Source organism: Peromyscus leucopus, chromosome 2 (assembly GCF_004664715.2).
Source record: "Peromyscus leucopus breed LL Stock chromosome 2, UCI_PerLeu_2.1, whole genome shotgun sequence".
NCBI classification, from domain to species: domain Eukaryota; kingdom Metazoa; phylum Chordata; class Mammalia; order Rodentia; family Cricetidae; genus Peromyscus; species Peromyscus leucopus.
Genome location: NC_051064.1, coordinates 68,620,037 through 68,635,405, shown reverse-complemented (window position 1 = coordinate 68,635,405; position 15,369 = coordinate 68,620,037). Strand labels below are relative to the sequence as shown.

The window sequence follows — 15,369 nt, the reverse complement described above, 5'->3', positions numbered from 1 at the left end:
AGCAGGACCACATTGTGATGACTTATCTAAGACATGATGGCCAAAAGGGAAAGGGTTCCTTTTCCTACAGAAATAAACACTAGAGCAGAGGAAATGAATGAGGTCACTGCTTTCCAAACCTGTCTACAGACCATTCTGCAGGAAGCATGCAACAGAAGTACAAAGTCATGCGTGTCTCCAGAAATCCTGATTCAAAGGCACAGACAGGAGCTTTTGAAACTTCACTGTCAGCATAGATGAGTGTGCTGCACAATCACCCCAGGTGCCAGCCAAGCTGGACAATGTTCACACCCCTTCCAGGCCTCGAGGCTTGTGACCTCACATCTCTAAAGAGAAGCATTGCTAGATAGCAAAGGTCATCTCAGCTATGAAGCTCCAAACTCCTGATTCATAATCCCAGATCAATGTCCTTCACTATTAATTCTCATCCTGCTATGATCATGAAATGAGCTTTCAATGTTTAAAACCAAACACCAATGGTCTGACATTGGTTTGTTGACCACATGCCAGGCATGCCCACACCCAGAAAGTCTGCTAATGCAAATGGATCCCATGGGCTCTTTTTTTTTTCCCAGAGAGAGAATATGAAGTTGGATGGGTAGAGAGGTAGGGAGGGGCTCTAGAAGGAATTGTAAAAGTAGAATTAATATGTCTAAAATATCTTATATTCTCAAGGAGTGAGTAAAAACATCATTTAAAAATATAAAGTACAAAAAATAAAAACAATAAAATAAAAGAGGCCATGAATTTGAAGGAGAGCAGGGAGAAGTATAGGGAAAGATTCGGAGGGAGGAAAAGGAAGGGAGAAACATTGTAAGTAAATTACAATCTCAAAAATTAAAAAAAAAAACCATCAAGTTCAGCACCTGGCTCCAGTGGACTGTCCATAAATATTAGTCATTTACTATACATGAGTGTTGACACTAGGCCACAACACTACTCACACCAGGCAGCAATCCTAATACCTCTATACCCTGCTATCTTCCACTGCATTCTCAAATATTTCACTGGGGCTAGCATTACCCAACTGTCAGTGACTTAAAATCTTGGTAATCAACGCTATAGCAATCTCATTCCAACGTAGGCTGCCTCTCTGGCCTTGGGATTGTTGGGTCTTTGTACACCGACAGCCATGGAGCTTACTTCTTCGAGGGTGGTCTCTGAGATGCCATAACTGGAGATGCCCAAGTCTGAGAGCCGATCATCAATCTCGTGGAAGAGTTCCACGAAAGCTCCCTCCTTAGCAGCTTCATACGGCAGCACGTAAGTCAGTTCATGGCCAATGTCTTCCACCAGCCGGGCTTCAGATACATGCTTCCTGATGAGGTTGGAGATGGCAGAGACATCTGCGGGGACCAGAGTGTGAAGGTGTTCAGTCATCTCAGATACTCTACAGCAAGAGCTGGCAGTCCATCATACCGTCTCCCTTTGCCGAAGCACTACTTACACACCGTCTGTCCTAAGATACCAAAACCTACTGGCCTTTTCATCTCTGGCCTGAAAACTCCAAAAGAGCAAAGACTGTCTCTAATTCACCCTTATGTCATCAAAGCTAGCTGCACTTGTAGGTTCTAGGTATATGATGGGTAGATGATTTGCTAAGACTGAAACCTTGTGTCTAATGTGTATGTGCCAGGACTCTTTGATGGGAGAGGAGCTTGGAAACCTTAAAGTGCTCAGCTCTTCTGTAACCTTTGAGATAATGCTATTCTTCATTTACCTCCAAAGATGGATAATCAAACAGTTTGTGGGAGCAGAAATCTTCCTGCATAAAGCCAGCTGTTGGGACTGGGTAGAAACAGCCAGCTCGACATTTTTATTCCGTATGCCACTGGTGATACTGGCCTCTCCTAGGCACTGCTCAAAGGAAACTGAAATACTACTCCTCCTCTCCTAGGCTCTCATTCTTGTATGCCGAATTCAACTCCCTTCCTGCTGGCTTGGCCCTCCAACATCTCATCCAGGAGCCACTCCCCCCAAGGCATTCCCCAGACTCCCAGTCACATCTGTCCTCTGGGATACTGCCCTTCCAGCCCCAAGACCAAACCCCATGCTCCCCAGCAAGCGTTAGGCCAAGCCACCACCAAGCTGCATTCACTCCCTCGGCCACCCAGACCAGCCCAGCCCAGCAGCAAACCTTGAGTCAGCGCCACCAGCCTCTGCACCTCTCCTCCTCTGCCTCCACTCTGCCCAGCTGCGGGGAGCTCAGGCACCACCTGAATAAGAAACCCCAGAGTCCTTACCGATGGTCAGCGTGTCACTTTCATGGTCGCTGCCCAGGCCAGCATCAGAACTGCTCTGAGAAACACTGTCCTCCTGATGGCAAAGAAGGAGGTGAGAACGGGTCAGGGCTCGAGCCGGGTATAGACACCACCACCTTTGATGGAGAGGGTATCCAGGAAGTTCTACTGAATATATATAAAGACAGAGCAGAAAGCTTGTTCTGGGAAAAATGCAGCTGGCACCCATGGCTTCAGAGGCCACTGCGCCCCCGTGTGTGTGTGTGTGTGTGTGTGTGTGTGTGTGTGTGTGTGTGTGTGTGTGTGTGTGTGTGTTTATGTGGATGGCCTCACTGCCTGGGGTGAGAGAGGTCAGCAAAGTGAGTGACTGTCAACAGAACTGTGGCCTCAGATCAATGCTGCCATGGGACATTTACCAACAAGTCCCAGCATGGGATTGACCTGACTGCTTTTCTAGTTTAATGCTTCCCAGATGGCAATATGCACTCCGTTACTCCGGCACCTTATTAGCATGCAGATATGGATTCAGTGGGTCTGAACTGGGCCCAAGTCACCACGTTTCCAACAAATTCCCAATTGGGCCTGATGCTGCCAGTCCGCAGACCACACTTGAATAAGGAGGCTCCAGTTAGAAGGGAAATAAGTAGACAGGAGTTCAAAGCTGGGGGCAGGGGGCAGGTAGGTGGTATGGTTTGACCACACAAATAAATGTCAGACATGTAAAAGACAAGCAAACAGAGATCCAGGGTTCTGGTCCCAGTGGTGGGAGACCTTGAATACACTACAAATCCCTACAATCCTCACTTCCTTCATCTGAGACTATAAACATAATACCGTCTTCCCTGGGTCGTATTACACTTTGAGATGAAAAAATGTAAAAAATATTATAAACAGAACAAAAATGGCCTATCACCATTACTTTCTTTTAAACCCACAGGTAGTACACGGGGTAAAGCCGCATATAATAAATATTTGATGTTTCACGGTTTCAAAGTGAAGGTCGATGGGATTTAAAGGCAGTAAGCAGGAGTGGCGGGGATTTTGTGGCTAAGGCTCTTCTTCCCTCTTGCCAAGTCTCTTTTCTTGGATAGAATAAAGCCCTCAAAGGACTTTCTCCATCACTCAGGGTCCTTTAGAAGGGAAATAAAATGGGCTGGAACGGAACTAGCATGGTTGGAACAGAGGTCTTTTAGGCCTTCCACACAGGAGCTGTGATGAACTACAACAGGCCCTCAAAGCAAGGGGAATGTCGCCCCATCTTCACAACCCGGGGCGTGGGTGTACAAGCCATCTAAGCCAACAAGCTCTGGCTGCCTAGTCCCCACAACCAGCCCAGCCCCAAGACTGCTGCTCACCTTCTTCAGACATGACACAGTGCTGCTGCTGTTTCTGCAGGAACTGAGGGACGATTCCACATCTTTCTTGACCAAGGTCAGGTAGTAACCGGTTCCCAGCTGGTTTTTCAGAAACAGGGAGGAGCCCACACAGCACAGCTTCCCATGGGAAATGATGGCAATTCGGTCCCCCAGGATGTCTGCTTCATCCATGTGGTGTGTAGACAGAATAATGGTGCGGCCTGCCAGGCACAAACACAAGCAGATGTGACAGTGGGACCTGTCAATTCTCATTGACCAGAGTGGCAGGGACAACAGAGATGTCACATATGAGAAAGACCAGGGGAAGTCTTTAACCTCCACAGACATGACCCCAGGATGGCAAATCTTGGCGGACAGCTGTTGCATCGTTACAGAAAGGAGGGCAGTCTTTACCTGGTAACCTGCTCCAGGGAGTGGGCTAAGAGGTTTATAGGCATTCCCAATAGTCAGGGCCAAAATGAACAACAACCCAGCCTCTATACTCATAATCTGAGTCTACAGTGCCACGTAACTCTGCCCTTTCTGCTTTTCTAAATAATAAACATTAGCTTTAAGTATCTTGCAAATCAGGCCTCCTCCCTCACACAGGAGAGGCACTGAGTATGAGGGCTCCACACTTTTCTTGAGCAGCAATTCTGTTACCCTAACAAAACACAGCCACAATTCTCAAGAGCCATCCTCTACCCCAGGTCGTAACTTGAAATAAGTAACAACATGTACCTTGTCGATATTTCAGCAGGAGCTCCCATATTCCCCTGCGAGAGTAAGGGTCCACACCTGCTGTGGGCTCATCCAGAATGACAACCTTGGATCCACCCACAAAAGCCAAGGCCACAGACAGCTTCCTCTGCATCCCACCTACAGGACAGAGCAATGAACAACCTCAAATGGTGAGTGGAGGTGGAAGTGGTGAGAGATGACTGGAGGATCCCCCTGGAGACAGAGGGGGACAGGCTTCTGTGACCAACCACCCAGTCTCGGACTCTGGGGTGTTTTTCTGGAGGAGGAAGGAACAGAAGATGGAGAAGGCCGGTCCTGGGACTCACCCGAGAGCTGGCTTGTTTTGCTTTTCAGTTTGCTGGGGGGTAGGCCAACATCCAGGGCCATCTGCTCCATCTCCGCTTTCACGTGCTTCTCTGAGAGCCCCTTCAGGCGGGCGTAGAACCAAATGTGTTCTTCGACTGTCAGCCTAGGTGGGGAGAGAGGGGCAGGTCAGTTCTGGGCTCTGCAGAATGGATGGACCTGGACTCATTTTTCTTCTCTTCCACATCGTTCTTGCCTTTGAAAAATAATCAGTTTCTAAAAAAGGTAACCAGAAGGAAGAATTTAGGGTACACAAATAATGAGCCACAATAGGAGCTTCTTGGGATATGAAAGCCGAAATATAATGGATCGTTTCCCTGCAGGCCTGGTCACAGGGCTTCAGACAGTTAAAACTTTAAATTCCAGGTTTTCAGATAGTTCTCACATCACTGTTCTATTCACCAAGTTGGCTCAGCATTCACTCAGAGTCAATGAACCTCAATGGGTCTCAAGCCCTAAGTCTAAGGATAGGGAGGCCCAGAAGCCCAAGTTACTGAATTTAGATAAGAGAACACTAAGACAACTTCACCTCCTTTTTACCCTGAAATCAAAAAACAACTTGGTCACCGTGGCCCAGGAGAGATAAGACCCACCACCCTGCACCCAAAGAAGGGTAATTCTTTAGTACCACTATACTCAGAACACCATGACTCCCAGGTCACAAACGGGGGCAGGGGAGGCATTGGCTCCTCTCTGTATGCTTCTGCTACTCACATGTCAAACAACACATTATGCTGAGGACAGACTCCCAGGTTCTGCCGGATGGAACTCATCTCAGAGCGAATGTCCTTCCCCAGGATGTAGGCAGTGCCGGATGTTGGGGGGAACAACCCAGTGAGTATTGACCTGAGGAGAAGAGTAACAAATTCAAGAATCAGGCAGACCCAGCATCACCTCTCAGTGCTGCAGAGCCAGGGCAGGGAGAGCAGATCATACCCTGGACACTCTATTCCTTCCGATTGGAATCTAGTAGATGCCCAGAGACTGAAAACCATTTGCTTTAGTGAACAGCTGAGCACAAGCCTGTATCTTAGAAATGGAAGTTTTGGTAAAAGCATCTGAAAAACTATACTCTTAATTTATAACAGGATGTGCTCTTTAGAACATTATTTTATATGTTTAACATCTTGTACATGAAAAATCAAGAACATACTATTAAAAGATAGAAATGTTTGTGTTTCATGGTAGAATTTCTGAGTGTCTTCGTCATGATCATAAAGTACTGGTTTTATGTTGAATAACAATGAAAATTGGTCACCCCCCAAAGATCAAACTCTGGAATGGGGGGGGGTAGTGGGCACACTATAAACTATAATTAACTGGTATTCTCTAGCACTTTCTTGGTCCTCACAGGTCCCAAAGAAAGGAGAAGGAGAAAGCTACCCAGGCCTTCTCTCATCTGCTTAGAGACAGACTTCCTGGAAATATCCTTCTTTCTCTAGCCTGTTTGATCTTTATTTCCTTCCAGTCTCTTGCTTCGCAGCTCTAAACCAACTCACTCAGAAACAGACCACCTCAAACTCTAAGAAAGCCAAGGAATTCTGAGCAATGCATGGGAAAGGTCATCAAGAGGTCCCTGCCTGTTTTAGGCTACAAGAAAAACACCTAGAAAAATCTACACCTCAGAAAGCATGCTTATGATTAGGTGAGACATTTCCTCCCATCACGCTCCACTCTTAGCCCGGTGACCTATTCAATTTCCTTAGGTCTGCATTTCTAAGCAGGGGTTTCCCGTGGCAGATCTTGTGGGAGCCACACCCTCTTCTTACATGGTGGTGGTTTTCCCTGCTCCATTGTGACCCAGGAAGGAGGTGATCTGGCCCTCATAAAAATTTAGCGCCAAGCCATCCACAGCCACCTTCATGCCATCTCGGTAAACCTTCACCAGGTTCTGAATGGACACACCCAGCCTCAGATGAGTGGGTTCTTCTTCCATGCAGACTGTGACAAAAGAAAAGAGACAGAGGTGAGCCGACAGGAAACACTGACCTGACCAGCAGAGTGTACAAATACGAAAGTTATGTGCTTAGATCTTGAGAACAAGCCTCTTTCCATGATCAACCTTTAATGTTGCAGACAAACAGAAGAAAAGTAATTTAAGCCCTTTGGGACATGTGTGCTGATATCAGGGATGAGCTTATAATGGAACATTAGTCTGTTCATGAAAAAGTACTGCACAAACAATTACAATACAATATGCCAACTGTCATTTTAAAAAACATATCTAAAGGTGTTACGGATGCTCCTACCAGACTTAGCAAGGAAAAGCAATAAACTATAAAAATACATCACAATTTGAATGGATCTCAAAAGAATTATACTGAGGAAAAGATCTACTATCAAAAAAAAATTGCCTATTATCCAGTTCCATTTCCAAAATATTCAGGAAATAACAAAATTTTAAGAATTACGAACAGATGAGTGACAAGATGATACATGATAAATACATGATACATGATAAAATTTCCCAGATCTAACAAAGTGAGTGTGGAATGAGGAATCTAATGGTCTGTGAACTGTACCAACGCCAGTTTTAAACTATACTTCAGTTTTAGGTTTGGAAACTACACTTTAGTTATGCATGGTGTTACTAGGTTGGGGGAATCCATGAAGAGTAAGTACAAAGGAGCCTCCTCACACACTTGTCAGGCAGCTCCTTGTGAATCTGTTACTCTAAACCATGCAGAGTCCTTTGTGTGATTGGGTGGTTGTTCAGGGGAGGGAGCAACTGACTGCTGAGAATCAACACAGGCAGCTCTGGGAAGCAGATGCTGAGCCAGGCTGAGGAGCAAGAAAGGAAGAGTCTGGAAGGCAGGCAAGTGGGAGAAAAGGCAGCACGGGAGGAGGAAACACTGTAGACAAAGGTCTGGATGTGTGGACGGACATAACATAGTCCAGCCCACACAGTGAGAGGTACTGAGGGAGAAGAATGGGAAAGTAGCAGGACAGTGCATGTGGGCGTCACACTAAGGACACCATACTTCTTTAACCATTGGAGAGCCAAAGAAGGGCACAAAAGAGAGACCTGCTGACAGCATAGGAAGGCAGCGGGTCTACTGACAGTGTGAAGGAAGCGGGTCTACTGACAGTGTGAAGGGAGCGGGTCTACTGACAGCATAGGAAGGCAGCGGGTCTACTGACAGTGTGAAGGAAGCGGGTCTACTGACAGTGTGAAGGAAGCGGGTCTACTGACAGACAGTGTGAAGGGAGCGGGTCTACTGACAGTGTGAAGGGGGCGGGTCTACTGACAGTGTGAAGGAAGCGGGTCTACTGACAGTGTGAAGGGGGCGGGTCTACAGACAGTGTGAAGGAAGCGGGTCTACACTAACAGTGTGAAGGAAGCGGGTCTACTGACGGTGTGAAGGGAGCGGGTCTACTGACGGTGTGAAGGGAGCGGGTCTACTGACAGACAGTGTGAAGGGAGCGGGTCTACTGACAGTGTGAAGGGGGCGGGTCTACTGACAGTGTGAAGGGAGCGGGTCTACTGACAGACAGTGTGAAGGGAGCGGGTCTACTGACGGACAGTGTGAAGGAAGCGGGTCTACTGACGGTGTGAAGGGAGCGGGTCTACTGACAGACAGTGTGAAGGGAGCGGGTCTACTGAGGACAGTGTGAAGGAGCGGGTCTACTGACAGTGTGAAGGGAGCGGGTCTACTGACAGACAGTGTGAAGGAGCGGGTCTGACGGACAGGTGAGGAAGCGGGTCTACTGACGGGTGAAGGGAGCGGGTCTACTGACAGTGTGAAGGGAGCGGGTCTACTGACAGACAGTGTGAAGGGAGCGGGTCTACTGACAGTGTGAAGGGGGCGGGTCTACTGACAGTGTGAAGGAAGCGGGTCTACTGACAGACAGTGTGAAGGAAGCGGTCTACTGACAGGGTGAGGGGGGTCTACTGACAGTGTGAAGGAAGCGGGTCTACTGACAGTGTGAAGGAGCGGGTCTACTGACAGTGATCGAAGTGTGAAGGAAGCGGGTCTACTGACAGTGTGAAGGAAGCGGGTCTACTGACAGTGTGAAGGAGCGGTCTACTGACAGTGTGAAGGAAGCGGGTCTACTGACAGTGTGAAGGAAGCGGGTCTACTGACAGTGTGAAGGAAGCGGGTCTACTGACAGTGTGAAGGGAGCGGGTCTACTGACAGTGTGAAGGGGCGGGTCTACTGACAGTGTGAAGGAAGCGGGTCTACTGACAGTGTGAAGGGGCGGGTCTACTGACAGTGTGAAGGGGCGGGTCTACTGACAGTGTGAAGGAGGCGGGTCTACTGACAGTGTGAAGGGAGCGGGTCTACTGACAGTGTGAAGGAGCGGGTCTACTGACAGTGTGAAGGAAGCGGGTCTACTGACAGTGTGAAGGGAGCGGGTCTACTGACAGTGTGAAGGAAGCGGGTCTACTGACAGTGTGAAGGAGGCGGGTCTACTGACAGTGTGAAGGGAGCGGGTCTACTGACAGTGTGAAGGGAGCGGGTCTACTGACAGTGTGAAGGAAGCGGGTCTACTGACAGTGTGAAGGGGGCGGGTCTACTGACAGTGTGAAGGAGGCGGGTCTACTGACAGTGTGAAGGGGCGGGTCTACTGACAGTGTGAAGGAAGCGGGTCTACTGACAGTGTGAAGGAAGCGGGTCTACTGACAGACAGTGTGAAGGAAGCGGGTCTACTGACAGTGTGAAGGGGGCGGGTCTACTGACAGTGTGAAGGGAGCGGGTCTACTGACAGTGTGAAGGGAGCGGGTCTACTGACAGTGTGAAGGGGGCGGGTCTACGGACAGACAGTGTGAAGGAAGCGGGTCTACTGACAGACAGTGTGAAGGGAGCAGGTCTACTGACAGACAGTGTGAAGGGAGCGGGTCTACTGACAGACAGTGTGAAGGGAGCAGGTCTACGGACAGTGTGAAGGGAGCGGGTCTACTGACAGACAGTGTGAAGGGAGCAGGTCTACGGACAGACAGTGTGAAGGAAGCGGGTCTACTGACAGACAGTGTGAAGGAAGCGGGTCTACTGACAGACAGTGTGAAGGGGGCGGGTCTACTGACGGTGTGAAGGGGGCGGGTCTACTGACAGACAGTGTGAAGGGAGCAGGTCTACGGACAGACAGTGTGAAGGAAGCGGGTCTACTGACGGACAGTGTGAAGGGAGCGGGTCTACTGACAGACAGTGTGAAGGGAGCGGGTCTACTGACAGACAGTGTAGAAGGGAGCCACACTGAGTACAAAGACACAAACACAAAACCTGAAAAGAACTGAGGCAGCTTTACCTGTAGTCAGGAACTAGGAGAGGATTAGGGCCCTGGGTAAGGAAGGGTGAGAAGTTATAAAGCTCAGCCTATAGCAGCCACCTACAGAATCCCTGGCAGAGACCACGACAGCAAGGCAGGCAGAAAGACTAGGTCCACAATCATGGCTAACTACTTACTCCTCCTGGCTTCATAGACTAGCACAATTGTCCAAGAACGGGGAGATAAGGGTATACTGAATATACCATACTTTCCTCGATGTGGTGGAGACGAAGGAGGGGTTCCTCAGGAGCCCTACAGGATTCCCACTAAGTCAGTGCACAGGACAGCAACGGCATGGTATATTTGGGAAGGAGGTATTGCATGGGATTTTTCTGCCTCTACTGTGGATTTAGAGTATTTTTAAATGTGAGAGGTATGCCCTTCCCTGGTAGGGACAGTAGCATCAAGTACAGGAGAGTGCATGTCAGCAGTACTTACTTTCTGATACTCCTTTCTGGCTGGAACCAAGGTGGCTCTTCTCATCACTTTCCTCACCAAACCAGTAGGACTTGGTACAAGGAAAATACCAGGGCCTGGGAATCCCATACTGTCCTGAAAGCAAAGCACAGGCATGATCCAAGCTAATGCCATCTCAGCATTTCTGCCATTTTCTAGTCACACCCTCTTTCTCCTTGACATGATCTTTAGGGGAAAGAATAGACCGGAACTGAGATGGAGGTGGACCACTAACTTTTGCCCAAACCTGTGATGTAGATCATGTACTCTAAACATCTCCACAGCTTCCCAACAACCCCAGATGGCAACACCATCCTCACTTCAGAGATGAGCAAAGTGAAGGACACAGAGTCTACCCAAGGTCACTTACCCAGTAATTACAGACTTAGAATTTGAATCTCAATCTCTATGATGCAAACTGTATATTCAGTGGAGGAAGCTCAGGTTAAAAAGAACATTGCATATAGGCTTCCTCTACTTACTGGCTTCCTCAGAGGGGAGTCAGAGGGTGAACAAGAAGCCTAAGTTCACCTCCTAAAATCTGATCTTGTATGGAAATGTATCAAAGAGGGTTACTGTTACACTTGGCAAAGAAGGCTAAGGAAAGCATCAAAATTAATTGTTACCGAATACTAATTTGACTAAACCATGGTAAGTGCTAAGATCTAATATAGTATATTATTCATAACCTGTAATTAAGAACCAGAAGCTCTCACAGGGCTTCCATCTCTGGGGACACAGAACTCCAGAACCTAGTCATCACTGAAAGGAATCTACTGGGCTCTGACCCGGTGTGGTCCAACTGGGGTCATCCCCAAGCACCAACACTTAACGGTCATGTGACCTCAGATAAGTCACTTAAATTCCCAGTTAGATCTCTCATTTGGAAGCTGTTTACCATGGCAAACACCCCACGGCGATCTTCCGAATCAGAGGATGTAAAGTGCTTTGCACGGTACCTGGCACACTGGGCTCAAGCAGGGGTGACATGGTGGTAGGAAGAGGTGTGCTTTCAGCACAAGTGACTTTCCCTGTACTATTTGTCTTTCACAGGTTTAAAGCCCAAGCCATTTCCTGGGGATGCCCCTCATCTTTCAGCAATTGCAACACAAAGAAAAGAAAGGTCGAGAGACAGAAAGGGTCTTCCTATATCAGTTAGCCAAGGCAGTCTGGAAGCTTGGGGTACCTGGAAAGACGGCTTCGATGTACCATGTCATCACTCCATAGAGGAAAGTGTCAAACAGCATCATGGACACTGCGGTGGTGAGATTAAAGCCGTCTTCCTCCACCGGGCTCTCAAAGAGATTGTCCCACTGTACCCCGATGCCTTGCTCCTCAAAAAGGGCAAAGTATTCACAGCCAAATCCAAAAGCCACGGGAGACAGAAGGCTCTGAGAGAAAAAGAGGCAAAAGTAATGGGTCTCTGTCCTTTTGCTCTCATTTATCTCTTCTAATGTAAATTCCACCTTGAGAAATTTGAATTTGCAAATTACATCAATCATAAGACATGTAAGCGTTCTCCTAGAGTTCCTTTGAAGAAGCGGATTCTCTTGCAGCATATAAAATGATTTCATTTACAAGCACTCATTATGCACACACATTTCAGAAATGCATGCATGAGAGCAAGTGAGACTTTTAGAACTGTATGTTTCCCAAGATATTCCAAGGCTCAACATTCCTGTCCCCCATTCAGCCTCATACTGACATTCATCAAAGAACTTTTTCACTGATCAGTCATTGAATATTCAGGATCAGAGGAGCCACTTTAAGGCTTGACATCTATGAGACTCAGCCGGAGGTACTTGCAGTATGCTGAGAGCCTATTAATATCTTATCAGTGACCCAGGGGGGCAGCTAGTGAGTGGCTCTCACTGGTATTCTCACATGCTCAAAGACCACACCTACACTGCACAAAGCGAGAAAAAAATGTCCTGAGCAGGTATCTGTGGGAGGGTAAATCATGTTCTGTCTTGTTCAGTTCAGAAATTATTACCCAAGTCCAAGTACCAAAAGGATATAAGAAAGACAAGCAAGGGTCATGAATGAACCACTTGTAGCCTCAAGCTATCCATGGCCATGACTTTGCTGTGAGCTTATTATGGCCAAAGAGCTAGTGCAGACATGGTATCTGTTGCCTACACTAGATGCATTCCCTAATGTTATTTATATCCAACCAGTTCAAGGTACAATCTGATCTCTGACAAAAATCAAATCCAACCAGTGATCATTATAAGGGCAAAGGAGAAACAATTTAGTAAGAGAGGAGAACAGAGTGAACATCCAACTCCAGAGTTCAGGGGTCAGTGGTGAGGGGTCAGGACTACAACCCTCACAGAATTACTCACAGCAAAGATCTTAATGGAGAAGCCCACATAGTCCTGCCAGGCTACGCACAGGACGTAGGGCAGGTACAGCGTGAAGTAGATGATGCCTCCACAGGCTGCGGCCAGGTTGGCCCGGGAGAAGAGCGTGCTAATGAGGAAGCACTGTAGGATGGTCACCACGGCAAACACAGACAGGAAGACAAACACCACGCTGGGGTCACTGTAGGGCAGCAGGTTTCCTAGCTGGAGAGGAAGAGTCTGGATGAATGTGGAGCCTCGGCAAGCCCAGTCACTCGCTCATGTGATCATAATGCTGGTTTTTACTCCTAACTCTTTCAGAGATAATGTAGGGGAACCATGCTGCTCAATTTTCTGATGCGGAAATCCAAACCCAGGAGAAATAACTTATTCGAGATTACACATGAAAAAAAAATCACAGCAGAATGATGGTAAGTGCAAAGTCTAGGACCTTCTACTTGATCTCAGTTAATAATTTTGCTCTGTTTCTCACCTGGCTTCTCCTTGTCTTAGGACAACTACTGCCTCTAAGAAAAAGATGTATAAGACAACAGCCCATGCATCCTTTCTCTCCAAAAACATAGAAAAAGGCCAGATAACTTTAACCTTTCCCTGTTAGCTACAAAGTCTTCATTCACGCACTCATCTAAATACTCGTGAATATTCTGAGTCCTGAGTTCACCTGGAGGGACTGCAGACAGTGAAGCAGGCCCTGTGAATACGAAGTTATCTTAATCAGCTCCCACACACTGGCTGGAGGACCCATACTCTTGTCACAAGGCTTAGGTCACTGCCCTCATATACCAGAGTGTGAGAAAAAGGTTGTTCCAGAACTGCATGCAAATGCATCTTGGTTCTGTCATCCTGGGGTGCTTTAGTGATGCTCTGGCCTGCCTTGAGCACTCAATGGGTCACCGTAGGTAGGATACACTGAGGCAGCCCACAGCGCATACTCTACATAGTACTTGGCATCCACGAGTGCTCAAGAGTAGTAAAATATAGTAGCTAGTGTTAAGATAAATGCTACATCCTTTGACTTTGTTCTCTGTCTCTCTCCTAGAAAACACTAACTTTTATAAGAGGCATCTTTATATGAAATAACTGTTGAGGCAAGAGAACTGAAGAGTAGATTCGTGTATGAGATAAAAACTTCACTGCCCAGACTCCACTTTAAGGGAGGGCTTACCTGGCTATAGGTAAAAGACATCCAGATGTTAGCATCTCTGTTGTCATAGCTAGGAGAGCTACCATGCCCTGAAACACCCCTTTCCCTGGTGAGACCCCATCCAACGATTGACAAAATGGGAAGGAGGGTATAAGAATTTGGACTTCTCAGCTCAATGTGGGAAACTCTTGGACAAGCTGTATACTCTCCAGAGCACTCCACTGGGTTGCTTAATCATGTTTCCCTCCTCTCTCTGCATGACGCAGCATGTGCTCTATCCCTCCAGACAGTGATCCCTACTGTATCCATATATCAAAGTCTGCCTCAGCCTCTTCCTCCAGATGTCCAAACCTGTACTATCATATAACTTTGGACTACTGCTTTAACAAACTTGGAAATAATCTCCACCCAATACTCCAAGGATCAAACCTTAAGTACACAGTGGGGTACAAGTATTTCTGGAAGGAGGGGGCCAGCTTACCTTCAAGATGACAACCAGCAGGCCAGCACTCACGAGCAGAGGGATGAGGCTGCTGATGAACCAGCTAAACCAGAGAATGCCATTGTCCAGACCCATGATCCGCATGGTCTCCTTCAACCGCGCCTCCTTCTCATACACAATGCCCTTGATGATCACAGCCACAGAGTAAATCCAGGCCAAGGTCATGAAGAGAGGCATGGACCGGCTCATCACCCTCAGGAAACTGGAGGCACAGATAAAGAGCATGAGAAAAATGAAAGAGGCAGGCTAAGATCCAAGGCCTTGCATGTTGGAGGAAAAACTACATTTGGGTCACCAAGGGAAGGCCCACTGGACTCTCAAATGACCAAATGTTTCATTAGCAGTAGACAGAGATGAGAACCTTGGCTGACAGAGTATAGCCATCCAAAATTTCTTTAGGGGATCACTTTAATAACTAGGAATTGGGGGTAATATTAAAATAACGTAAGTTACTTTACTAAGAACTAAATACGAAGGGTCCCCACCCATTTGGGACCCAGAATCCCATTTGGTCTCTCACTGAAGGTCAGTGTCTCTAAGACCATCTCCTATTGACTTGCTTTCACTCTCACACTGTGCAGGACACGCATGTACACATGCACTCCACACGCAACTGCTTATTTAACAAAGACGTGGGCTTGTTGGTACACTCACATGTCATCGACATAACAGGGGTAGGGCATCTGTTGCACATAGACGCCCGTTTTCTTCTCGGTTCCCGTCAGCACTCTGATGATCGCCTGCTCCACCACATCCTGCAAGTAGGCGAAGCCCCCCCAGACGTAGCGCATATCCTCAAAGGGGTCAGCCCGGGGACCGGGGTCCCAGTACCTAAAACCAAACAACATGTGATCAAACATTCCTACAAGCACACTGGAAATTACCCACAGTTCCCCCACTTTTCCTTGGCTACTCTTCCTATTTCTCTCTCTCCTAC

At 47.6% G+C, this 15,369-nt stretch overlaps 1 protein-coding gene across 1 annotated transcript in view; it reads right to left on the bottom strand.

The window, feature by feature from the left end:
* Positions 1 to 15,369, bottom strand: part of Abca1 (ATP binding cassette subfamily A member 1) — a 116,765-nt gene that overhangs the window by 19,389 nt on the left and 82,007 nt on the right. Inside the window, exons 14-25 of the mRNA XM_037203327.1 lie at positions 15,087 to 15,263; positions 14,412 to 14,634; positions 12,769 to 12,990; positions 11,610 to 11,814; positions 10,406 to 10,519; positions 6,469 to 6,640; positions 5,414 to 5,545; positions 4,663 to 4,805; positions 4,337 to 4,474; positions 3,596 to 3,816; positions 2,244 to 2,316; positions 1,144 to 1,346 (exon numbers count right to left, since the gene is read on the bottom strand). Of these exons, the coding sequence (XP_037059222.1) occupies positions 1,144 to 1,346; positions 2,244 to 2,316; positions 3,596 to 3,816; positions 4,337 to 4,474; positions 4,663 to 4,805; positions 5,414 to 5,545; positions 6,469 to 6,640; positions 10,406 to 10,519; positions 11,610 to 11,814; positions 12,769 to 12,990; positions 14,412 to 14,634; positions 15,087 to 15,263 (2,023 nt within the window). The remainder of the gene's footprint in view (positions 1 to 1,143; positions 1,347 to 2,243; positions 2,317 to 3,595; positions 3,817 to 4,336; positions 4,475 to 4,662; positions 4,806 to 5,413; positions 5,546 to 6,468; positions 6,641 to 10,405; positions 10,520 to 11,609; positions 11,815 to 12,768; positions 12,991 to 14,411; positions 14,635 to 15,086; positions 15,264 to 15,369) is intronic.